General features: G+C 35.8%; 1 protein-coding gene across 2 annotated transcripts in view; it reads right to left on the minus strand.

The window, feature by feature from the left end:
• Positions 1-900: 900 nt before the first annotated feature.
• KDM5A (lysine demethylase 5A) overlaps positions 901-25,734 on the minus strand; it is an 88,424-nt gene continuing 63,590 nt past the window's right edge. The window contains exons 23-29 of one of the 2 annotated variants that reach the window (XM_081309799.1): positions 24,493-25,044; positions 23,982-24,125; positions 17,637-17,796; positions 15,826-16,046; positions 13,488-13,898; positions 6,927-7,008; positions 6,327-6,463 (exon numbers count right to left, since the gene is read on the minus strand). In XM_081309799.1, the coding sequence (XP_081165925.1) occupies positions 6,964-7,008; positions 13,488-13,898; positions 15,826-16,046; positions 17,637-17,796; positions 23,982-24,125; positions 24,493-25,044 (1,533 nt within the window). In that variant the 3' untranslated portion in view covers positions 6,327-6,463; positions 6,927-6,963. Of the gene's footprint in view, positions 6,464-6,926; positions 7,009-13,487; positions 13,899-15,825; positions 16,047-17,636; positions 17,797-23,981; positions 24,126-24,492; positions 25,045-25,734 lie in introns of both variants that reach the window. The other variant, XM_081309798.1, reaches the window with a different exon arrangement.

Genomic DNA, 25,734 nt, shown 5'->3' on the forward strand with positions numbered 1-25,734 from the left:
TCAGCACAGCAGTACAGTATGCAGAAGGGAGCCAAGTCCTGATTTGGAGTGGGGGAAGGAGTGGGAATTACTTACTAGGGTTAGGTACCAATTCAGAATTGGCAAAGACATGGTTAGGTTTCTCAAAATGTCTTTCACTTTCACCGTACCTCCACAGAGATACAGAACATGCTGGTTTGGGAATATACATGGAAGTGCTTGATGAACTCTGCAAAACTCAGACCTAAGCGGAGGTAAAACTACACCGTAAGCTTGAGGATGGTTTTGTGACTCAAGGTTTTGTTTGTGTGTGTGTGTTTGTGTACTGGAAATTGAAACTAGGGACATTCTACCACTAAGTTATATCCCATAGTCCGTTTTTTTTGTTTGTTTGTTTGTTGTTTTACTTTGATACAGGGGCTCACTACCTTATCCAGATTGTACTCAAACTTGCAATCTTACTGCCTCAACCTTTCAAGTTGCTGGGATTACAGGCACCCAAGCAACAGATCTTATGAAAACAGGATAGTCAAGTATAGGTTATAGGTCATATGTTCCCTCCTCAGGAATACTGAGTAAATTTTTTTAATCATTAAGTGGGGACTTGGACTACATAACCTCTACTATTTTGTTAAATTCTATGAACTATTAATAAGGAAAATCCTTAAAAATTGTCCTTTAAGGCCCCCAAATCCAGTGTTCTTCACATTATGTAATTCTAGGGTTCTTGTCTGGATTTCTGGAAAGAAAAAAAAAAACTTTTCTAATATACATTAGATTTTTACTTCATCTTTCTTACTTCATTCCTGACAACTCAAAAAGTTTTCTTTAAGTTCTCCAGCAGGAACCAACTATCCACTTCAAGGCTTCTTGTGATGGTCTTTTCCCCCTACTGACAAGATTCACAGGCCAGTTTTAAAGATAAGGTCAGAGAAAAGTCTTCCTAGTAAATTTCATAGAATACTATGTAGAAATATTTTCTTTCTTCCTGCCAGAGTATGAGTGGAAATACACCTTAAAGAGCAAACAGGTGAGAAGAGTCAAGAAATTCCAAAATCAAACTGAAGTTTATTCATACAATATGCTACTCAGATGCATTCTTTTGTATTGTTCTCTCCTTTTATCATGTATGATCTCCCAATGAATGGCCCATAAAGGAAATCTGGATCTTCTATTTATTGGTATCAACCATAATGTCAAGGCCCCAAGAAATATTTGATATAAATTGTGAGGATTTTACAGTTTTACATAGGAAAGTATTTGTCATTTTATGAAATTTCAGACATCTTTTTTTGTTGGCAAGAAAATTATCTTCTAAGTTAAAAGATAACCAGATTTTTTCTTCCCTTTTCCTACCAACTTTCTTCCCAACCTATACATATGAATCATACACTTCATGAAACCAGGACTAAATTCACTATAAGCAAAACTTTACTATTTTCAGCAATTATCTGTCCTTCATGTTTGCAAAACCTGGTGACCTTGGCAATCTGGATAAAGTGCCATTTACTTTTCTGAAGTAACTTGGGGTTTGAACTAGTTCTGAGCATTAGGAGGCCAAAAGAAAAAGGAGAATATTTCTTCTTGTCCCTACCACTGGTTGGCAGCAAAAGTATACAGTTCTCAAAATCTAAAGGTGAGGACATGTCTAAGTTGATCATCACTGGTTGGTTTCTTGCTTAAAAATAAAGGACAAGGGGCTAGGGTTGTGGTTCAGAGGTAGAACACTCACCCAGCATGTGTGAGGCACTGGGTTCAGCCTCAGCACCACATAAAAATAAAACAAAGATACTGTATCCACCTATAACTAAAAAATAAATATTTTTTAAAAATAGAGGACAGGTGAAATCTTCAGGAATTAATCTCACACTTTCCCCCAAATGCTACTGTCAGCATAATAGGCTAATCACTTCACTCATAAAATTATTTGAGCCCAGTTCTTTTATTTTATAGTTAGAGGGCAAATAAAATACTAGGAACTGCTTTGGCACAGATTAAAAGTGGCTCCCATATACTTGCTAAATTTCCTCAGAATTGTCAAAACTCATCACTAATATTTACCTTTACTTTGTTACTATTTAAAGTTCTACCAATGTAAATGACAGGAGTTGGGTTGGGAGTGGAGATTGGGAACTGAGTGCACACACTTTTATTATTTTTTAGATGTGATGCAATTAGCCATATGTAATATGCTTTCAGAAAGCAAAAAAAATGTAAAACATACTTAAAATCAGGGAATTAATTTATACTTTCCATAAGGCACCACCAATAACCCTGGTAAATTGTAAATAAATACGTAAGGGAATAATAATAGGGGGCCTTGAGGTTTACAAAAGAGTAAGAGCAAGCAGGATACATCTTTCAAAACCTATCATATCATTTTCCAGTGCATATCCTCTGTTGCATAGTGGTGACTAGATATGATCCAGGCCAAGAGAAGACTGCAATTCCAAAAATATACTAACACCCATTCCTTCCCTCTCAGGCTGTAAATACCACTTGGCACATTCAGAGGCAAAGAAGTAACTATGCTTTAATTAAACAGAGGGGGGATTTCAAAAGGAATTATACTTAAGGACCTACCGCAAAAGCAACTTTCTCCACACATATGAAGCTAATTCACATGTGAAATTTTATTGAACCTAATTATGTGTGGAACTTCAACAGCTCCATTTTTCCACAATTTACAATTTTCAAATCCCACTCCAAACTGTCACTTTCTCCTTTTAAAAAATGTATAATCCCACCCTTTTAAAGAGGGGTTTTTAATTTTTCTTTTTATCCTCCTACTTTAAGTACTGGCTGATAATGTATACAAATGTACTATAGAATTAAAATAGTGGAAAGCAGGGAGTTTGTTCACATGCACTGAACTACATCCAGAATCCAACAATTAAGAAAAACAAATTGACAATTCCTGGACACATGGTAAAGACAAAAGTAGAGAAGAACAGAAGTGAAACACAGGTAAAATCATGCAGATCTTAAAGTTCTGTCAGCATTTGCCATGTTTCTGATTACTAGATTGTGGGCAATCATAGATTTAATGTTTGCCTTTTCAAAGTACGACATGCAGTATAATTTATAATTGTATTGAGGCACAAGTTTGAACCATGCAGGCAAAGATGGTTTGCAACAGCTTAGTAAGCCCAGCATCTATATCAACATGGCTTTTTGCAGTAACAATAGAAAGTAAAATAAACATTTGTAAGGAAAAGTCCCTCTTCTTTCCCCAACTAGAAAGCTAACTACTAATGCTATTTGGGAATTTGCACAGTTCTAATGACTTTACCCTTTTAAGAATTATCAAAGACCTACCATTTCCCCCCCATGTTTCTTTTCTACTACCTTTGTCAAAATATTTGAAATGAAGGCAATGAGAAAAACTTTAGAAAGAATTAAACACAAGTTAAAATATGGTGAAGAATGGCAAATTTGAGGAGCCAGGAAGGATACAGAAACATTTTAAATAAAGTTTTAATACAAAATGTTAACACAGAAGTATGAAGTAAGTTGTAAATGAGTAATTTTCTTGAAGTGGCATTAAAGCTTTATATCAGAATACCAACATTTCTTTAACTAGATGAATCTTACTTAGTGAATTCCAAAACTTTAGATTTGTACATTTGGGTGAGGGAAGAGGGCACTAATTTTTCTCTTCTGTTCTCCTCAGTTTAAATCTGTGGTCAACGCAGACCAAATCTTTCAAATAAATTCAGAAATCCCACAGTTCTCAATTAAATAATATTTTTAAGCTTTAAAATGTCAGAAGGACAGGCAACTTATTCATGGGTAGAAAACTGCCTTGTATTTTCCCTAGGTCTCCAACAAGCAAATACAATTATCACACACACAAATTATTCCCAAACAGCCAACTTTATCCACTATACACTTCAAGAAGCCAAGCACCCGAACGGCCACTCTTCTCAGCATTCTTATGATTCTCCATTGTTAATGACATAATTAACAGATGATTTGGAAGGAGAAATCAAATCTTAAAACGTATTCTAGGCATCCATTGCTTACATCTCGAATTTTTGAAAAACTGAATTACATTCAATTTTTAACCACAAGTACTGGAAGACTTTTACAAAGACCAAAAGGCAAAAAATATTGTGCTTTCTTCTATAATATACCCAGATGAACTTCTTAACCGATGGTCTTTAGTTTGGCAAAATGAAAACATAAAATTGGATAATTAGTTACCTTGCAATGTCCACTGAAATCTTAAATCATACATACACTTGAAATCTTAAGACACACACAAAGCAACATTTACAAATCTAACAGGTTGAAACACTCAAAATATTGTCAAGTACTATGGAAAGAGTGACCAAAAAGTAGGTAGTATGAACCATACAGAAAGCATTTATAGAAACTGGATTTTATAAGAAAGCTTTTGCTGTTTTTAAGTAAGATGACTTTTGAGTTAAATCTCATACCCACTCAAACTGTAACTGGACAGTACATTTCACTTCTAGTTACTAGAAGACATTTCTTTAAAAGAGACTGGGGCAAAAAGGGAAAAGGAGACTATAAGCTGTTTCTAGGCCCACCCCACCCGCTTTTAAAAGGACAACTGATGAATTTAAGTCAAACCACAGATTTGTAAATCAAAATGAAGGACACAAGATAGTGAAGACAAAACGCTATTTTTTGTAATTATTTCGTCCTTTTAAAAATTTTAGTCCCCTTCTAGTAAGAGCTTACACACTGCTCACCTAACCCTTTAACAAGAACAGAGAATGCAACAGCAGGGAAGAGGACACAGCACCATAGTTTCAAACATTTACAAACAAAAGAAAAAACAGCCAGCACAGACTAGAGTAAGACCAAATTTCCCAAAAGACAGGAATAAATCCCAACACAAAAAGGAAATACATCTCATTGGAACAAAAGCAAAATGGAAGATCTGGTCAAGCTAGGATAGAGAAGGGAGTGATAACTCCTTGTACTACAAGGAAGGAACTGGGATTTATCAAAAAGCAACAAAGAAAAAGCAAGTTCCCAAATGGATTTTTGATGTTGAAACTGTCATATGCTGCTGGTAACAGTAAATATATATATTTATATATTCATATATGTATATTAAAAAAGGAAAAATAATCTATTTATAGAACAGTAAGTAGTCAGAGACATTTAGAAAAAAGTAAAAACAAGTCCTTTTTTTCTTTTTAAAAATGGATTTACTAAAACAACTTCATCACCCAGAAGTACTATAACCCCACATCCTCTGATGAAGCCATGGTGTTATTCAACAGCATCCTGCTGTAGGCTATGTTCAGAGTTGCCATGTTCAGAGTTGCCATGTTGGAGACAGCAGACAACATTGGGGTCAGAGCTGCAAGGCAAAAAGCTGTTATTTGCTGGTCTTGCTCATGGCCATGCCTGAAGCCTGGTGGTGTCTGGAATACTTGTAAATGAAGGTTTTCCCGAAAAGCATGCATCACTGTGGCTCAGTTAAGACATTCTGACTGATTGTCCTTGTCGTCGTCATCATTTTCATCATCATCATCATCTTTTTTTTTTTTTTTTTTTGGGTGGTGGTGGGGGGTGCAGAAGCCTGGATCCATGTACCTGCTCTTCTCTAAAATGTAGATCCAGAATCCAATCTAACTAGATGACATCCTCCTCCTTAGGAAGGTAAGGTGATCTGCCTCAGATGGTGCAAGGTTCTCTTATTTGGGTTTCCTTCTTGGTTCAAACAAGCACAAGTGGCTGAGGCCTACAGACTGGGCTATAATCCCAAGACTTCTAACAGGAGTAACTCTAGCCTGTACCTCCTCGTTATATTGGTAGAGCATTAAATGCCAGGTGATAGAAGGAAAATGGTTCTCTAACTTCAATTACCCCAACTAAGAAGATTCAAGCAATCAACACCTTCTCATGGTGCTTGCCCCTAGGTTGTAAGCCTCTAACTAATATCAACTGGCTATAAGCCACATCCTACATGCCTTACTAGCGCACCAATGTATTAATGCCAACCAGCCGCCTAAGAGCTCCATCAAGTGTCTGACTTAAGTGCAGTAAACCATACTCAAAGGAGACATGAGTTGAAATACTGGCTACTGTGCCAAGAAGACATTCTTTGCACAAATGTGTAGACAGGGAATGTAGCCCACACAATCCATGCAAAGAGGAAGCCAGAACTCAGAGGACTGTCTCTGAAGGCCATCTTTGGAAGCAACATTACGAGTGGATCTAAACCACTCTACTTGATGACTAAGGTCTCAATGTGGTCCATTTCCCCCCATGTCCCAAACTAAGCAAGCATTTGCTAACTGGTCTCTTTAAGATCCTCCACTGGTAGTTTGTAGCTCATTATGTAGGAAGGAGGTGGTAATTGACCTGGGCTATCTGGCCCCTGCTTCTTTGCACAGTTTATACAGATGTAATCTTCATTTTCAGCCATCTCTGGAGATACACCCACACAAACTTGATGAAACCACTCATCACAGCCACCATCACATTGTACCCAGTCTACCTGTAGAAGACAAGATTGGGGAATGTTTAGGTTACACAACATTAAGCCCAGAATAAAAGCAAACCAAAGAGCTTTCTTGGCTTAAATGATAGCAAACAACTGGAATGTCCAGAGATAGACAATGACTTCTTATGGGGTTATTTTTCAAAGAAAGAAGCTGAGAAGTTAATACCCCCAAATTACATTTTACCACAGTATGTTCACAAAATTAGGCCTCTTAGGTACTTCATTACCTCATGAATACCTGGGGCTCCTTGTGAGGCAGAAACATGTTTGGGAAAAACTTGACAAAAAAGAAACTTCTACTAGAGCAGCCAAGTAGTTTAGCTAATATTAACAATGTCTAGGCTCTAAGACAATGCAATTAACAATCAAGAAAGGAAGAGTACAACAATGTGAAGGCAATCCTGTGTATTAGCTTTATTTCAAAGAGATAAGCCAAAGTACTAAGAGCATTAAATACCTTTTTAGAAAAGCAGTCACATAGGCCACTTTTAAAACTAATATTTTTTATTCTTCTCTTCTTCCGTTACAAATACAACTCCCTATAAAAAGTTAGCAAATATCAGAGGTCAAATCTTACAAATTAACCAATTATAACAGTCAAAGACATAGGTAAATAGGATCACTCTGGTGTTTAAAATTAAGTCTGGAAAACTGATAAGTGTCAGTGGCAAATGCCAAGCAAACTACAACTCTACAGGGAAAATTCTGTGATTACGGGAGGCTGGAGAAACACTGTAGTTTGGCAACATTTTAAGCCTTAGACCTACAGTTAACAATAAAGTGACTTTTATATTTGGAGGGTGATTGTGGTAGTTTTTATGTTAAGGCAGATGAGAACCTTTAAGATCAAAAGAGCTTATTCTCCCATACAAACACTGATCATTTCATTGGCAATATAGGAAGCCACTTAAACCATGAGCTTCATCATTTATCAGAGCAAAGTAAGGAATACAAAGGGATCAAAGAAGCACTTCAGCATAGCTTATGAGAAAGAACAATGGAAGTTTTGGCTAGATAAATGAGTTTCATTCTGGGAAAGTGAGAAATTTTCAAAATTAGTTTCCATGTCCTATAAAAATTACCAAAACCATGATAGTCGTGTCTGTAATATTAGACTTATAACAAAGGATAGAGAAGATAATTTGTACAATAATTTTTTTGGTCTTTATTATTCCTATTTTAGAGTTCTAGATCTTAAGAGACAATATTAAAAGTATAAAGATTACTGCACTCAGAAGTTCTGAACTCTGGTATATATAATTTTAGTCTAGCCATTTAACCTCACTCAATTTCCCTGCCTATAAAACTGCCTGTAGCATTGAGTCACCTCTTCCATCAGAATCACTTGATTGTTCATTAAAAATGTAGCTGGGAGGCTGGAGTTGTAGGTCAGTGGTGGAACACTTTCCTTGCATGTGTGAGGAATTAGGATTTATCCTCCGCATCACATAAGCAAATAATATAAAATAAAAATATTGTGTCCATCTACAACTTAAAAAAAAAAAAGTAGCTGGGACCCATCCCAGACTCAAAGTATATGGGCATTATGAATCAGAAGCCTACATTTTTAATAAGTTCCCCACCTGATTCTTTGTTTGCTTGTCTGCTTTTGTGACACAGTCTTGCTATATTGTCCAGGCTAGTCTTAAAACTTCTGATATGCCTGCCTCAGCCTCCTAAGTAGCTGAAACTGCAAGTATATAACACTGCACCTGGCTTCCAAGTGGTTCTTATATATTCTAAATTTGACTATCACTATTGCCTCTTTGTAATACCTTCTTCCTGTAAATTGAAACATCAATTACTTCCTAAATCCATTTTTACTGTATAACTGTATAATGTTTCACTTCTGAAGTCTGTTCAATAAATAAATTAATCATAATATTCTTTTTGGAGCACACTAATCAAAGACAAACTAGGGAAATAATGGCTCAAATACAGCAAAGTAGAAATAAAGATACTGCAAGCAGGTAAAGGCTTACAAAGTGCTCACTGTATAAAAGGTGAACTCAGGATAAGTGTTTTGTTTGGAACTGGTAAAGGGGATTGAAAAGATGAGTTGTTTTTCTTTAGATGCTTAGATCTGAGATACTATGCTGTTTCATAATGCTACCCCTAAACCAATAGATAATTCAATTATAATTCATGCTAATCCAAAAAAAAGTTACCGATTTATCTATCAGTATTCATTATCAAGAAAAATGTCCTGTGTCCTTTTTTTCTGGTACCAGGGGTTGAACCCAGAAGCATTTTACCACTGAGTTGCATCCAAAGCCCTTTTCATTTTTTATTTTGGGAAAGAGTCTCATTAAGTTGCTTAGGGCCTCATTAAGTTGCAAAGGCTGGCTTTGAACTTGTGATCCTTTTCCTCATCCTCCCAAGTAGCTGTGATTATAGGCATGTGCCAGTGTGCCCAGCTTTCTCATGTCTTTTTAAATCTACTTTTGCATTACAGTCATTGGTCAATAAAACCATTCTTTTTCAAGAATGAAGATGTTATTTTCCCTTTTGTGATATGGACTGCAAGTTCCCTCCTAAGCCTAGCTCTCCCATGATTTCAAAAGAAAATATATGTACACAATTTTCTACCTGTACACAAAAACCTATTTATAATGTAATATAAAGTCTGTGATCTGTAAATTGAACACATCCCAGACATTTTTTATGTTGTTGTTATTTTAAGAGATGGGGTCTTGCTATATGCCCAGGCTGGATAAAGTGATCCTCCTATGTCAGCCTCCCAAACAGTTGGGACTATAGGCATGGCCACCACATCAGGCTTTCTGTTAAGTTTTTTTTTATAATTATTTTGTGACTCACTAAGCACCTTTTCTAGTGAAGGGGAAAATGACTATTAGAACTCACATGCAGTTACCCAAATTATAATTATTATTTTGGTTTTTATGGTGCTGGGGATTGAACTCAGGGCCTTATACATGCTAGGCAAGCACTCTTAACAACTGAGCTATATCCCCAAACCCCAGTTAGCCAAACTGTGTGTTTTTGAGTTTTCAAGTTACTAAGTAATCTGTTGCCCCTGTGTCAAAATCTTCTGTGGATTCAGTTGACATTCCAAACTTTAGTGTGCTTTATGATTCTATAGGCTTTTTCAAACAAAAGTGAAACTCAAGTTTGATTAATAGATTGTTATGATAAAAATATTGAGAAGAGAAGGACTATTTTTTGTTTCTTTCCTTGCTTTATCATCAAGAAAAATTATTATACAACCTAGTGTCTGGGGTAGATTCCCAGTTGCCCAGGAATGATAAATTTGCCAGTAGGTGGAATAACAGTGTTTATCTGGTAAAGTCCCTGGTGAATTAGAATAGTTAATAACCCTATCTCAAATGTGTGTGTGTGTGTGTGTGTGTGTGTGTGTGTGTGTTAGTTACACATTTACTTAATCCAGGCTTTGATAATCTATGCTATCAGAGTTATGAACAGGTCAAGTCACTAAAAATGCAAATACTTTGGTTAAGGAAACACCCCATGAAAATCTTCTTTAAAATCTGAGTGGCTAACAAACAGTAAATGTGAGGGGCACAAATTAATAAATTTAAATCTTTTAACTTACCATAACAAACTTGTTATGGAAGGAAGTAGTAATGGGTAAAGAAAAACACCACAGTAAGAGAATAAAAAAGTAGAAGAGGAGGGAAAATCTATTTGTATATATAAAATGATTAAGTATTTAACACTAAAAAAAAGTGCTACTTAAGGATCAGCCCCAAAGAAGTTGTTCTCTCAATGTCAATTTGTTTTATTCTTTGTACCAATAAGATTGAAGAAGTAGCAGATTTCGGGGAGAAAATACTTGCTTTTTAAACTAATTTTTTGAAAACAGTTATTGTTTTAAAGTTAATTTCATCTTGAATTTGGTAATTGGTGGAAGAGATAGTTTTAAAAACCATTTTATCATATTCTGGTATTATGTTTTTTTATTCTTTCTAAAACATCTTAAAAATGAGGCTTGGGCTGAGGATGTGGCTCAAGTGGTAATGCGCTCACCTGGCATGCGTGGGGCGCTGAGTTCGATCCTCAGCACCACATAAAAATAAAATAAAGTTGTGTGTCCACCGAAAACTGAAAAATAAATATTAAAAAATTCTCTCTCTCTTTAAAAAAAATGAGGCTAGGTAACCATTCTTGAGTAACCATTCTTCTGATTTTTAAAAGAATATTTCTCAATCTGCAAAATTTTAGGACAAAGTAATAGTAATTACAGGTTAGAAAAATGTCCTAAAAATGAACCCTAGAAGTTATTTCTTGCTGCATGATATTTAAAGAACAGACTTCCCTAAAAAGCATTCTTGTCATCATTTTGTTCTAAAGATGTGTGCTGTGCATTAATTACATTTTCATAGAAAAATGCTACAAACTGAGAAATTTTAAAATTCTTTTTAAAAAATTTAAAAGAAATGTACCAAATATTTAGTGAAGCTAATGTCAAGAATAAACAGAGAACCACAAAAGTTTCTAACTAGCAATGACAGGTGAAACATTTACAATCTGTAATAATCTGTTTAAAATTCAACAGAGAGGGGCTAGGGTTGTAGCTCAGTTAGAGTGCTTACTTAGCATGTGTGAGGCATTGGGTTCAATCCTCAGCACCACATATAAATAAATAAATTAAATAAAGGTACTGTGTCCACCTACAACTTAAAAAAAAAAATTCAACAATCGGGGAGGTGGCACACACCTGTAGCCTCAGCAGCTCAGGAGTCTGAGGCAGAAGGATCAAGAGTTCAAAGCCAGCCTCAGCAAAAGCAAGGTACTATGCAACTCAGTGAGACCCTGTCTCTAAATAAATACAAAAAATAGGGCTGGGGATGTGGCTCAGTGATTGAGTGCCCCTGAGTTCAATCTCTGGTAACCTCCAGCAAAAAAAAAAAAAAATTCAACAGAGAAAAACAACACTAAGTATAATTTATATAAGCTAGTGACATGGCAAGGGTTAGAGTTAAAATAGACATTTTCTCTGAACACTCCACTAAATCTTTGCTCCATCAAAATGTTCCTATAAAAATATCTATAATGTCAAGAATAACTTTCAGGATTTATGGAAAAGTAATGATCACCTCTTAACACACTGCATTTTTTGTTAACAAGTGCATTCACAGAGATAATTTCATGTTTTTCCAGGCATGTGTTAATTTATATTTAATTTTAGAGCAAATGACAACAAAAACTGCCTGTAGTGTTTATATGTTACAGGAAAATGATAGGGATAATAGATGAAAAGAATCATATTTAAGTGTGAGCAGAGAAGAGAGGAAAGATAACTGACAAAGACAAAAAAGAGAAGACAAAGGGTTCATGACGTATATAAAAATTATAGGAAGAATGATTTTAAAAGCTTATAAGAGAAATACCTTATCTCACCACTAGTCCTGAAACTGCCATAAAATTAAATAAAAGAAAAAGGTTCTGCCAACACTGAGCTGTTAATACTTTAGTACCCAAAGAGAAACAGTTGACCCTCTCATCAGTCTTTTAAGTAACAACTCTGGAAGAAAATAGATTCAAAATGAAAGATTAAAATAATTCATACATATATTAACAAATCTAATGAATCTTTAAAATGTTTATAATATAGAAAAATGTTTATGAAATTAATAAAGCAAGGAAGTGAAGAGACAGTATGACAATGATATAAAATAAACTATAGAAAATTGAGGAAGCAAACACATTTAAGTATTTATAGCTGCTATCCTTGAAAAATTAGATTATGGGATAAATATTTTACTCTTAATTCATTTTCCAAAAGTGAATGGAAAGCCCCTAAAATAAAACTAAGTATTAAGTGTCATTTTAGGAATGTGTTGCTGTACTTGCATCTTAGGACTTATCCACAGAGCTGGGATACTAGTGGAAAACCTAGTTTGGGACCAGAGAGGCAGGGTTCTTGCTTTATGACTTTGGTCACAGGATTTATCTTTTCTGAGTTCCCAATTCCATCATTTGTAAAATGAGGAGCCTGAACAAAGTGACCTCTTGGTCCCTTCAGTCTTTAAAAATGTGTAAGTACCTGACTGAGAAGATAAGTTGGGATACAACCTGTAGGGAATAGTGATGCAGTTTTATTTATTCTGCTCAGACTTTAAAATTGAAGAGCTATTAAAATTCTAAATACCAAGAGTATATTGAGCATAATAAATAAAACTATGAATTTGTTAATATTCTTGATGAGAATAATAGATGCCTCTAATCATTTAAAGAACTGAGATTTTTCATAAATTCTGTCCATTTTTCTCATAAGTTCACATCAATATTAACTAAAGAATGCCAATACTGAATTACTATATTAAAATTTAAGACTGAAAAAATTTTAAATAATACCTATAAAGGTCTGAATTATTTGTTACAAAGGATTTTTTTAAAAAATCATATTCTGGGGCTGGGGCTGTAGCTCAATGGTAAAGCACTTGCCTCACATGTGTGATGCACTGGGTTCAATCCTCAGCACCACATAAAAATAAATAAAAATATTGTATGTCCATCCACAACTTAAAAAATATTTTTTAAAAAATCATATTCTATTCAGTCACAAATACACATGAGCCTGAGTGTGGATAAGAAATGAAAAGTTTTAGGTCTTTGGAAAAAAAATATTACTGCAATTTGCTAAAGCTCTTAAAATACTGGCCCGTGATTTTTTTCAGGCTGCCGTAGCTAACCGAAAAGTTCTAAGTTGCCCTACAAGAAAGATATAAGACTTATTTTAAAATTTGTTCTGCCCACTATATGTGAAATGCTCTGTTTCCCAGGAAATGTCATATACCTTCTCTATGTTCCTATCTATTATGTTCACTAAGTATGTAATTTTTTAATAAAAACATTTCTTCTATTAAACACAATGATCTAGGAGCCTCACCATTCAAACATTTTATAGAAATTAAAAAAACACATATGTTGGAAATCCAAATCCTGGATCATAATTATATTATTAACACATCAAACATAAGTCTCTATAACTTGTTTTTGACCTGTCTCACACCTATAAAAAGTTGGAACTCACCTTGTCCTTACAGGGCCTTTGGCAGTTTTGTGCAGCACATACAGCATTCTCATCATCAGATTCCTCTGCTCCTGACCAGTCATACTTTGAGGGGATGTCCAGCACTTTTTTCTCTCTTTTCTTTTCAGTATTCTCTTTAACAAGTTCAACTTTGGCTGCAGCAGCCTTTTCTTTCTTTTTCTTTCTCTCTTCTTCTTTTGCCAGTTTCTTGGCCAGTTTGTTCAGCTCCTTCGATTTGTCTGCATTTAACTTTAATTTCTTCTTTTTAGGTTTGTCCATTTTCTTCAGCTCCTTGGATTTTTGTTTTCCTTCTCCGAAAAGTTGTTCTGCCTTTTCTAGCTTCCGCTTACGTTTCTTCTCTGAAGAGTCCTTCCCTTTCATTTTTAATGGTTTCTCTTCCATGCTATCATCCTTCAAAGATATAAAATCAGAAACAATTTTAAAGCAGGACATTTAAAATCAGTGTCATTCTCTTACATGAGGTACTTAGAACAGGCAAAGTCAGAGACACAAAGTAGAATTGATGTTACTGGGGGTGAGGGAAGAAGAAATGGAAATTTGTTGTTTAATGTGTATAGAGTTTGTTTGCAAAAAGTTCTTTATTAACTCAATAAATTCTTGGTGGTTAAGTATCAAAAATACCAGGAAAATAGATAAGTCTGTCTCCATGATCTCATTACAAAGGGTATTTAGTGACTTCGGCAAGGATTAGAAACTAGTTTATGTGACAATACAAAAAACTGTCACTTTATGCTGGGTATAGTGGCACATGCCTATAATCCCCGTGACTCAGGAGGATAAGGCAGGAGGACTGCAAGTTTGAAACCAGTCTCAGCACCTTACCAAGACCCTATACAACTTAGTGAGATCCTGTCTCAAAAAATAAAAGGGCTGGGGATGTAGCTCAGCAGTTCAGCACCCTTGGGTTTAATCAAGAGTACCAAAACAAAAACAAAAACAAAATTTCAGTTTTCAACTTTCTAATACTGTTGCCATTATTCACCAATGTAATAAACATTAAAAATTTTAACAGGGCTGGGGATGTGGCTCAAGCGGTAGCGCGCTCGCCTGGCATGCGTGCGGCCCGGGTTCGATCCTCAGCACCACATACCAACAAAGATGTTGTGTCTGCCAAGAACTAAAAAAATAAATAAATATTAAAAAAATCTCTCTCTCTCTCTCTCTCTCTCTCTCTCTCTCTCTCTCTCTCTCTCCTCTCTCACTCTCTCTTAAAAAAAAAAAATTTAACAGAAAAAATATGTCTGATAACAGAAAGAACTGCAGGGGTTAGAAAAAGAAATACCTAAAAATGTAAACTTGATTATTCCTAAGGTAAACATTGAGAATTCATTTTTCTGCAGATGTGAGACTTGAGAATCTTTGACAGGAACCTAAGAATTGTAGAATCTGCTGTATTATAAATGCCTCAAGTTTATTACACCTCGAACAACATATGTAACCTCATAATACTTTGAGTTTCCTTGTATGTAATAAAGAAGACCATATGAGATAATGGATGTGAAGAAAATGATCTGTAGACTAGAAAACACTATTTAAATTAGGCTACCTTAGATTTTTCCTCCAAACCAAAACCAAATTATAGTACCCTAAATGCATTTGTATCAACAATTGGTGTCACTATACCACTGACTCCAGTACATGGAAACCAGGAGGCTAATGAAAAGAATATTAGGAGTTAGACACCACAGTTAGAAATTAATTATGTTAATTTTTATTAGATGTGTGATCTTAACTTTCCATCTCTCTGATTGTTAATTTCTCCATATGAAGAATGGGGTTAATACTTTCCCTATTCTTCCCCTGCCTCTTCAGGATTATGGTAAAAATCAAATGAGATCATGCATGTAAAAACACTATATGAATTACAAACTGCTATGAAAGTATATATACAAATATGAACTCTCTCTCCCATCCAATCCAGTTCTGTTTAACCATTCCCTTGATTCTTTTTTTTTTTAACCACTACATTTTCTTGCCTAATATTGGGCATTCCAAAAGTGGAAGGCTGGGCTAAGGAGACTGTTTTAAACTAGTTGTTTTCAATTGCCCTAAGGGGAAAAAAAAGAATTTTTACAAAAATAGCCTTTTATAGAAAATTTTAAAAACCAATAGTAATAAAACAAACACCATAATCACAAAAATTAATATTACATAAAATAGCAATAAAGAAAATCATAAAGCAGAATTATTCTGGCTTAAGTGGGAGAGCATGACAGCCAGATTACTCCCCCTCAGTCATCCTCCAGTTTACTATCTAAGGAATCGGGGCATTTTAATGGTTTTAAAATCATTATTTAAGTTAGCAGTAAATCCGTACCTCCATGATATGTAGGAATCTGTCTTCTGAGGGTGGGTGTGTGGCCTGCAAAATCCTCCATATGTGTTGTGTTTCATCTAGAGATACTTCTAGGAGGTCTCCAACCATCATGAGCTCTTCTAGCTGGGCTTTAGCTCCAGGTGACAACTCCAACACCGGAGGTTCCAAACTTCGAGGAACCAAAGGGCTCTTCCGAGGTTGTTTTCTTGGAGTGCTAGAACCTTTTATAAAAAAGTACCACAAGACAGAAAACTGAGAACCATGGACAAATGTAATTTTTTCAAAGTAAATGTCGAACAAAATGGGTCTCCCCGTCCTCCTACACTGACTTTAGATATCTGGACTCATTATATCAGTACAAGAGTAAAATAAAGTTTGTTTTGTTTTTTATTTTTAAATAACTATTTATTTACTTACATGTGGTGCTGAAGATTGAACCCAGTGCCTCACCCATGCTTAGACAAGTGCTCTATCACTGAGCCACAAACGCAGTCCTTTTTTTGTTGGTACCAGGGCTTGAACTCAATTTAACCACTGAACCACATCCCCAGCCCCTCTGTATTTTATTTAGAGACAGGGTCTCACTGAGTTGCTTAGGGCCTCACTAAATAGCTGAGGCTGGCTTTGAATTTAAGATCCTCCTATCTCAGCCTCCCAAGTCATTGGGATTACAGGCGTGCACAACTGCACCGGGCGTTTTCTTATTTTTTGAGATGAGGTTTTACAATGTTTCTGAGAATGGCCTCAAACTCTTAAGATCAAGTGATCTTTCTGCCTCAGCCTCCCTAGTAGTTGGGATTACAAGCACACACCACTACATCTTAGAAAGTGAAAATGAAATTTAAAACAAATACAAAAAAGATCTACAATGCCAAAGCCCACTTTAAAATTGTTTTTTTATCCTGACTACTGCACAATCTCTTACCCCAGTCTCCATTTTAGACTATACCAAAAGATTAAGCAGTCAGCTGCCCTACATAAATAAATGGTTGGCTAGTCACAGTGGCAGATGCTTGTAATCTCAGATACTCAGGAGGTTAATCTCAGACACTCAGGAGGTGGAGGCAGGAGAATTTCAAGTCTGAGACCAGTTTTGGCAACTTAGTGAGACCCCCATCTCAAAAAATTTTTAAAAAGGGGTGTGTGGGGAGCCAGGGGTAGGGAGGGAGCTCAATGTTAGAGTGCTTGCCTAGCATGCGTGACACCCTATATTCAATCACCAGTGCTGCATATATACAAAAAAATTAAAAATTAAAAATAATTTTAAAAAATGGTTATCTTCCAAATGAATAGACTGTAATATGTTTTTCCATAAAACCTTAAAAATTTATTAGAGAGAGAGACATTTTCCATATTACAGTGTTGTAACACAAAGCAGGATGAATTTATTTTTACTAGGCAAAAGAAAAGCAAACATCATGGAGAAATCATCCACCAAGGAAAGGAAGAACTTTTCTAACAATTAAAGCTACCCAACCCAAAATGAATATTCTTAGAGAGTAGTGAATCTTTCAACAATTGGTAATGATCAAATGGAGGCTAAAATGCCTAACAGCAATTTTATAAAAATGATCATATGGAATTTAAAGTTCTCATTAGAACTCTATAATTCTATATTCATTTTTAGATTATCTAATGATAGAAAATGCAAATAGAGAATAGATTTCCCAAAATAGGATTTTCAGGTTCTATTAGTATTTCATGGTACCCATCATACTCAATTCAAGAGGGATTCACAGTCTTGAATAATACAACCCTTCTTCTCATTTTAGACTTATTTTCTCTGGATTTTTTTTTTTTAAAGGTAATACCTTGAGAACAACTCTTAGAAGCAGAAGAATAAGCATGTTCTGCACAGAATGAAGGTGCAGTCCACATGTGAGTTACTACTTCCTCAGACTTGATGGGAATTTCTTCATCACAAAAAAGATTGGGTTCTAGACTACTAGAGGACTTCACACTGGCTGTGTCCTGAAGAAGAAACAATAAGAGGTGTTCAGAATTAGTTAACCACATAGCTTATCCTAATGCAAGAATCTAAAAATGGCTTTTAGGAAGCTTTTAACATAACATACTAAAAATATGACATTAAAATTAATTATATGACATTAAATAAAATATAAAATGTTCATGGAGTAGTAAAAAAAAGTAAAAATTACAATTCAAACCAAAAGGGAAAGTAAAGCTAAAAAACAATAATCCATAGAGATAATACACCTACAAAAAATATACAATTAAGTAGAAAGTTTAGAGGTGACATTATTTTTTAATTTATTATTTTTTAAATTGTAGATGGACACAATACCTTTGTTTTATGTTTTTCTCTTCTTTTTTTTTGTGGTGGTGGTGGGGGGGTGTGTGTGGCAAGGGATAACCAGGGATTGAACTAAGGGGCACTCAACTATGGAGCCACAGCCTTATTTTGTATTTTCTTTTTTTTAAGACAGGATCTAAGTTGTTTAGCACCTCCCTTTTGCTGAAGGTGGCTTTGAACTCACAATCCTCCTGCATCAGCCTCCCAAGCCACTGGGATTACAGGCATGCGCCACTGCACCTGGCTTATTTATTTGCTTTTATGTGGTGTTGAGGATCGAACTCAGTGCCTCACACATGCTAGGCAAGCGCTCTACCCCTGAGCCACAACCCCAGCCCTAGAGGTGACATCTTAAGACACCATTTAATCCTAAGTTTCCAAACCCTACTACCTTCCAATTTGTTCTTTTTTTTTTCTTTGGGGGGGGGGAGGGAGGGAGAAAGAATTTTTTAATATTTATTTTTTAGTTTTCGGCGGACACAACATCTTTGTATGTGGTGCTGAGGATGGAACCCGGACCGCACGCATGCTAGACGAGCGCGCTACAGCTTGAGCCACATCCCCAGCCCCCCATTTGTTCTTAAGATAATAAAGAGACTGACAATATATAAACTATACAACTCTGACAGCTCTAATTAGGTCTCAGATGATTTTTCACAGAATTTGTTTTCACAAGCTCACCTATATAGCTTAAAGGTCAGAGAGTAGTCAGGAAGACAGAAATCACACTAGGTATTTAGACAGAGGTTTCTGTTTCTTTGTTTATTCAATATACTGGAAATTGAACCCAGGACTGCCCTACCACTGAACTACATCCCTAGCCCTTTTTATTTTTATTTTGAGACAGAGTCTCCCTAAGTTGCTGAGACTGGCCTCAAACTTAAATAAACTATCATCTCTAGGGTTGGTGGAGTTATAAAAACCTAAAGGCTTAAGGAAGCAGCCCTACAGAGTTGGAATGCAGACTTCTGAGGAGGAACTACTGGCCAGTTAAGTTCTGCTACCTCTGACAGAAGACAATAATGTTGGTTTGGGGAAGGGGAAAGACAGGGAAGGGAGGTAAGGGTTAGAAATTTCTATCAGTTGCCTATGCCAGGATTAAAAAATATACACATGCACATACACAAAATGATTATAACAAAAACATGGAATAACATTTTCTAATGTCTCCTACTGTCAAAAGAGTCATCTGGCAAAGGACAAATGTGTAAAGCAAGGGTTGGCAAACTATTGCCTGTGGGCTAGACCCAGTTGGCAGCCTATTTTTGTATGGACTGTCTTTTTGTATGGATCATGAGGTAAAAGTAATTTGAAGATTTTTAAAGAGGAAAAGAAGGAAGGGAGAAAGGGAAAAAAAGGAGGGAGGGAGGAGTGGGAAGCAGCAGCAACAACAGAGACCTTAAAATTTACTATCTAGTCCTTTATAGAAAAAGCTTGGCAATCCCTGGTGTGGATTCCAGTCCCAGAATTATAAATCAGAATATAAAAGAGTGTGTTAGAAGTTCAGCAAAAATAGCTTAATGACTAACCTAAAACCTGATTCTCTTTTAGGGTACACGACAGGAAGATCTATTGTTCATCATGAAGCTATCCTTAAACCAGGATACTTTCTAAAGCCTGTAAGTTTCAAAGTAATGGTTAGTTATGAAAAGGACTACTTAGAATAAATTAAATGGTTCATAAGAGAAATCTGTAAAACAATGCCACTTGCTAAGAATTTAAAAATAGTCCACAGTCTTCTTTCCTACTCAAGAATTTAAAACCTAAAAGACAAAATAGTAAGACTTTCTACTTCTGTTCCCAGATGCTTCTTCTCACTGACTGAAATTATTTTTCTTACTTGGACACTATTCATTTCATTTTAACGCATACAGGAAAGCTTTCAAAATGAAAAGCCAGGCATGTTGGTGCACACCTGTAATTTCAGTAACTTGGGAGGGTAAGGCAGGATGATCACAAGTTCAAGGCCAGCCTCAGCAACTTAAGCCCTAAGCAACATAGCAAGACCCTGTTTCAAAATAAAAAAGGGCTGAGGATGTATAAGTGGTAAAGTGTCCATTAGGTTCAATCCCTAGTACCAAAAAGACAAATAAATAAATAAATAGTGTTTTAGTACCAAAAAGACAAAAAAAAAAAAATAGTGATTAGAAAACAATGAAGAAAACTAATGAAAGGATAAACAAATTTGCTTTCAATTCCTTTCCCAGGGTGAAGTATGAAACATGAGAAGTACCATGTATGTGTGTGTGTGTGTGTGTGTGTGTATCAAAGGATCATATTATATATCATAAATATGTGTAATTTCTGTTGGTCAATTTTAAAATTACTTTTTAAAAAAATTACTCTCCCTAAAAGGAAATTTACAGTTTGGTCCCAATCATGGCAAATCAGCAAGCAAGGCAGAATGGTCTCTCACCAAGAAATTGTTTTACACAAAGATCTGTCACTGCCCTGTAATATTAAGTCAACATCTCAGTCAGGTGTGCCTATAATCTCAGCCACATGGAAAGCTGAGCAGGATAACAGGTTTGAGACCAGCCTCAGCAACTTAGAGACCCTGTCTCAAAAAAAAGCGCATTGCAGGGGGGGGGGGGTGTTATGCAAAGCCAGAGATGTAGCTCACTGGTTAGTGCCCTTGGTTTCAATTCCCTGAAGCCCCCCAAAACAAACTAACTACAATAACAACAACAAAATAACCTCTGGCAAACTCCACTATATTTCCACCCAAGTTCAAGCTACCCCAAAGTATTAACCAGTGTGAAGAAAAAAATGTGAAAGAATCTAAATGCTTAACTTACCTTTCTCTAAAATGAGCAGTTACTAGGATACATTAAAGAACACTCTGGGAGGTAATACCTACTTCTATTCTATATCCTCCTTTCTGATGTGTATTTGCAAAATATAAACTGTAATATGGACAAAGAGTTTCAGTAAAGGTAAATAATATACTTTAAAAGGAAATAATCATGGATAATTTCCAAAAAGGTTACCCAGACACAATTCCAAAAGATCCATGAGACTTTGCTTCAACATTAAATAAATGATTTCCTAAGTAATGATTTTCTTAATGCTGCTCAAAGTATTTTAGTGGTGATTCATTTTACATTCAAATGAAGTAATTAAATAATACAAAGGACAAACCACCTGTTTTAATTTTTAAATGGTAACTAAAATTGAATAACTCATTTTATTTTATAATAATTATTTTACTTTATTCCTAAACTGATAGGGACTCTTCTTCAAGCAAATATATTAAATTCAAAGTATTTTAAGTCTGAATTCATGATCATAGCAGGGGACATCATGCAAAGGGGAAAAACATCAAGCCAAATGCAAATAATTCTGCAAATAAAATTTTCATCACACAAGCCAGTTTGTGACTGGACAACACAGCAGGCATTTGTCTCCAAAAAAAGAGAATGTCATTACACAGTAAGCACATATTCTATGAGAAAATTCTCTGAGAGAATGTCATTACACAGTAAGCACATATTCTATGAGAAAATGAATGATCAAGTGTTTTTTTTCATGTACAGATACCAACATCAATGTAAATTTAATCTTAGATTACTGTAAGTCTTGCCTCTATTCTTCCACTTTTCTAGGTTGTCAAATACATTGTTGACACTACAAAACTCCACAGTATTGTTTTTCTACCCTGCCAATACCCTCTCCAAAGAGACTGTAAACTAACTCTCATATAAATTCTGCAAAAAAATAGAACTAATCGGGGCTGGAGTTGTAACTCAGTGGTAGAGCGCTTGCCTAGCATGTGTGAAGCACTGGGTTTGATTCTCAGCACCACATTAAATAAACAAACAAACAAACAAATAAATAAATAAGCAAGGTCCATAGACAACTAAAAAAATAGAATTATTTCACATAACCACATCAAACCTGTTTTGTTTTGTTTTGGGGGAGGGGACCAGGGATTGAGGGGTACTCGACCACAGAACCACATCTCCAGCCCTATTTTGTATTTTATTTAGAGACAGGGTCTCACTGAGTTCTTAGAGTTCATCATTGCTGAGACTAACTTTGAACTCGCGATCCTCCTGTCTCAGCCTCCCAAGCCACTGGAATTACAGGCATGTGCCACCACGTCAGGTTTCAAACCAGTTTTGATCCATGCAATACTTTTGATGTTTTGTTTTCATAGGTTATTGATGTGCTTCAAAGCAAAGCCCTCCACGTTTCATTCTAGTGCAGTGGCTGATAATTAATGTTCTAGAAAGCAAACAACATAAGTACTGGAGGTCTCTTGTCTATATGACAAACAGTGATTCTAGTATTCAAGTAAAAAGCTAACTTATATATGTGGCATAGGCTGCATTCCCATTCAGCTGCTCCCAGTCATTCTATTCAACTCTGCAAACAAAAATAGTCATTAACTTCTGGATAATAAGGTGCTTTAGAAGCTTAACTGATGAGGCTAACCCAAGTTTCAACTTCTTTCAAGTCTTTAATTCATGCAACTGAAAATTCCCTCATTAAAACATTCCCTGGATCCATTTTTATCTTGAGAAAAATATTTTCCAGTAGATGAATTTACAAGTGTCTCTCATAGATGATTTTAATTTTACATCCTTAAGAGTGTCTTATGCTCATGGGATTCATGCTATAAGAATAAGGAGTACCGACCAGAGCTACATGCTGAAAAGATAAATAAAAGGTAGTCAAGGGTTAGGGATGAAGTTTATGATATCAAAAAGGTAGTCAAGGGGTAGAGATGAAATTCTCTCATGTTCTATGGAAACAGTCTCAGATACAAACTCCCAGGTTACCAACACATATTCTAAACAGAGCAACTGAGTATCATATTAAACAATTCAGGCAAAAAGTAAACGACTTGTACCTAATACTAAGTGACAATACAAGGCCAACTGGATCCAATACAAACTTGCCAAAACCTTCTCTTCACCACCAGTGTGGTGTCATTATCAAAATAATCATACTGATAATAAATAGTTAACTGCTACAACTCTTCAAATTCTAATGATGAGCCCAAGTATTACCTATCTCTGAATTATTATATTTATTACCATCATACTTAGTACTATCCAGACAAGAAAGCAAAAGACTCATAGTATAGCTAGAATAGGATTCTTTTTTTTTTTTTTTTTGAGAGAGAGAGAGAGAGAATTTTAATATTTATTTTTTAGTTATCGGCGGACACAACATCTTTGTTTGTATGTGGTGCTGAGGATCGAACCCAGGCCGCATGCATGCCAGGCAATCGCGCTACCGCTTGAGCCACATCCCTAGCCCTAGAATAGGATTCTTATACATGAATAGGTACACTTTAGTAACTCAAAGAAAAAAATCTTTCAATAACATCCAGGCATATTTCTTCTAGTCCCTCTAGGTCACAAGGAATTATGAAGGAAAAGGAAAAAACCACAGTTTTTAAAAAATTCTTTTTAAAAAGTTGTTTTAGCAATATATCTTTGTTTTCCCCCTTAGAGTTTTAAAGACTGTAATCACCATAAACTCAGGACAAATAAATGACTCACTTTTTCTTCCCCTTTCAGGCCTCATCAGCATTCAATAGCTTTTTTACAGACAAACTTGCCCAGCACAGCAGCACTGCGCCGGTAATCCCAGAAATTCATGAACTGATGCAGGAGGATCACAAACTTGAGGGCCAGCCTCAGCAACTTACAAGCCCCAAGCAATTTAGTGAGATCCTATCCCCAAATAAAAAATGAAAAGGGCTGAGGATGTGGCTCAGTGGTTAAATGCCCCTGGGTTCAGTCCCTGGTATATACATACATACATAAATAAAAATAAAAACAAACTCACTGGACAGGTATGTACTCAGACCGCTTATCTGTATAATTACCTTCATGTCATAGCCATATGTCTCCCGAATGTCTTCATCAGAATCTGTTTCTTCATCATCGTAGTCCATTGTTTGTCGAGGGGAAGATGATACACTGCTTACCGCCCGGTTAAACGCAGACTGCTGGAAACTGGGTAAGTGTCCCTAAATAGCAAAAATTCCAAGATGAACAGAGAGATAGACTAAAAATGGGTAATTAGTAAGTGCTAGAGATAACAAAATGTATTGAACCTGCAAAGCCTAATAGTTCCTCAGTTAGTAGAAATTAGATTATTTGATTATGTTGCTAATGTCTACCTGAATGATATTTCAGATAATATTTCACTAAAAGGACCTAAATAGGTACTCAAAGAAAATACTACGAATGTATGTAGAAGGAAGATGCTAAGAATAATACAATTACTGACAAATTACTGTTATTTCCCAGTCAATTGGTACAATTGATTTACTGTTCACACACTGACAAACACTACCATATAAAATTGAAAAAGAATATAAATGCTAAACTTGCCTGTAAGTCTGGATTGGCGGCTGCTTTTTGGAGTTCTGCACTGATGATCTTTTCAGTTTTTTCCCGAGCTGCCTGTTCCACCATACGCTGGCTTAACACAGAGAGCTTGGCTAAGGCAGAGGATAGTTCATCTGTGGCTAGGGCCTGCCGTGCCCGATCTTGCCAACTCATGGCACGTTCTGTCAAACATTGTAGGGCCTCTCCTTCAGGCAACCGTACAGGCAACTTCTGAAGGGATACAAGCAGTGACAGAATAGTCTCTAGCCTGGGCCTTCGAGAACGCATACAAAGAGGGCAAAGGAATTTTACTTCTTTAGCCTGCCAGCTGGAACCTTTTTTCTGGGAACCTGATTTAGGAAGGGGAACACAGCTGTTATGGAACCAGTCTTTGCAGAGCTCACACTGTAGCATAAACCCACTGGCTGTCTTGCGACAAATGCAAAATTTTACTTCTTCTATGCGGTCCACCATTGTCATCTTGGCTAGGTTGGCTGCTCTGAGAGAATGCATGGCTTCAATCTCTTTTTGTTCTCGTTCTTTGAAAACTGCCACCTGTATATGACAAACATTTCACTGAAAGAAGTCACTACAATACACCCCATAATAACAAATATTTATGGCTGAGGAATCTTCCTCCAAATGTGGCCTCATGATAACAAAGCATATCTTAAAAAAAAAAAATCAGTTGTAAACAATTTCCTGAAATTTGGGTACCCAGCCAGTATCCACACAAACATTCCTCATCTGGGAAATAGGCAAAGTGCAACCAGATTTGACAATTTACTTCAATAGAATACTTTAAATTCTTCTGTAGGGCAGAACAGAAAGAGGGTACTTCTTGCTCAGTGTGATTAGCACATATCTGAAAACCCAGCAACTCCGGAGGCTGAGGCAGGAGAATCACAAGTTTGAGGGCAGCCTCTGCAACTTAGTAAAACCTTGTCTCAAATACATAAAGAACAGGGCTGGGAATGTAGCTAAGAGATAAAGTGCCCTTGGGTTAAATCCCTAGTACCACAAAAGTGAGGAGAAAGAAGTATGCCTTGAAATCAAACATCTTGGGTATGAAGCCAGCAACTCTAGTTATAAGATTAATCAAGAGTAGGAAAATAATTTTTAAAATGTAAGAACTACACAAAGAAGTTCACTTTCTTACTTATAACAGGAAACTTAGTATCAGGTAAATTATTTAATATTAGAAAACTATTCAACAGACTAAGGGTGCAGCTAAGTGGTAGAATA

Source organism: Spermophilus citellus, assembly GCF_964194105.1.
Source record: "Spermophilus citellus genome assembly, chromosome: 10".
In the NCBI taxonomy this organism is placed as follows: Eukaryota; Metazoa; Chordata; class Mammalia; order Rodentia; family Sciuridae; genus Spermophilus; species Spermophilus citellus.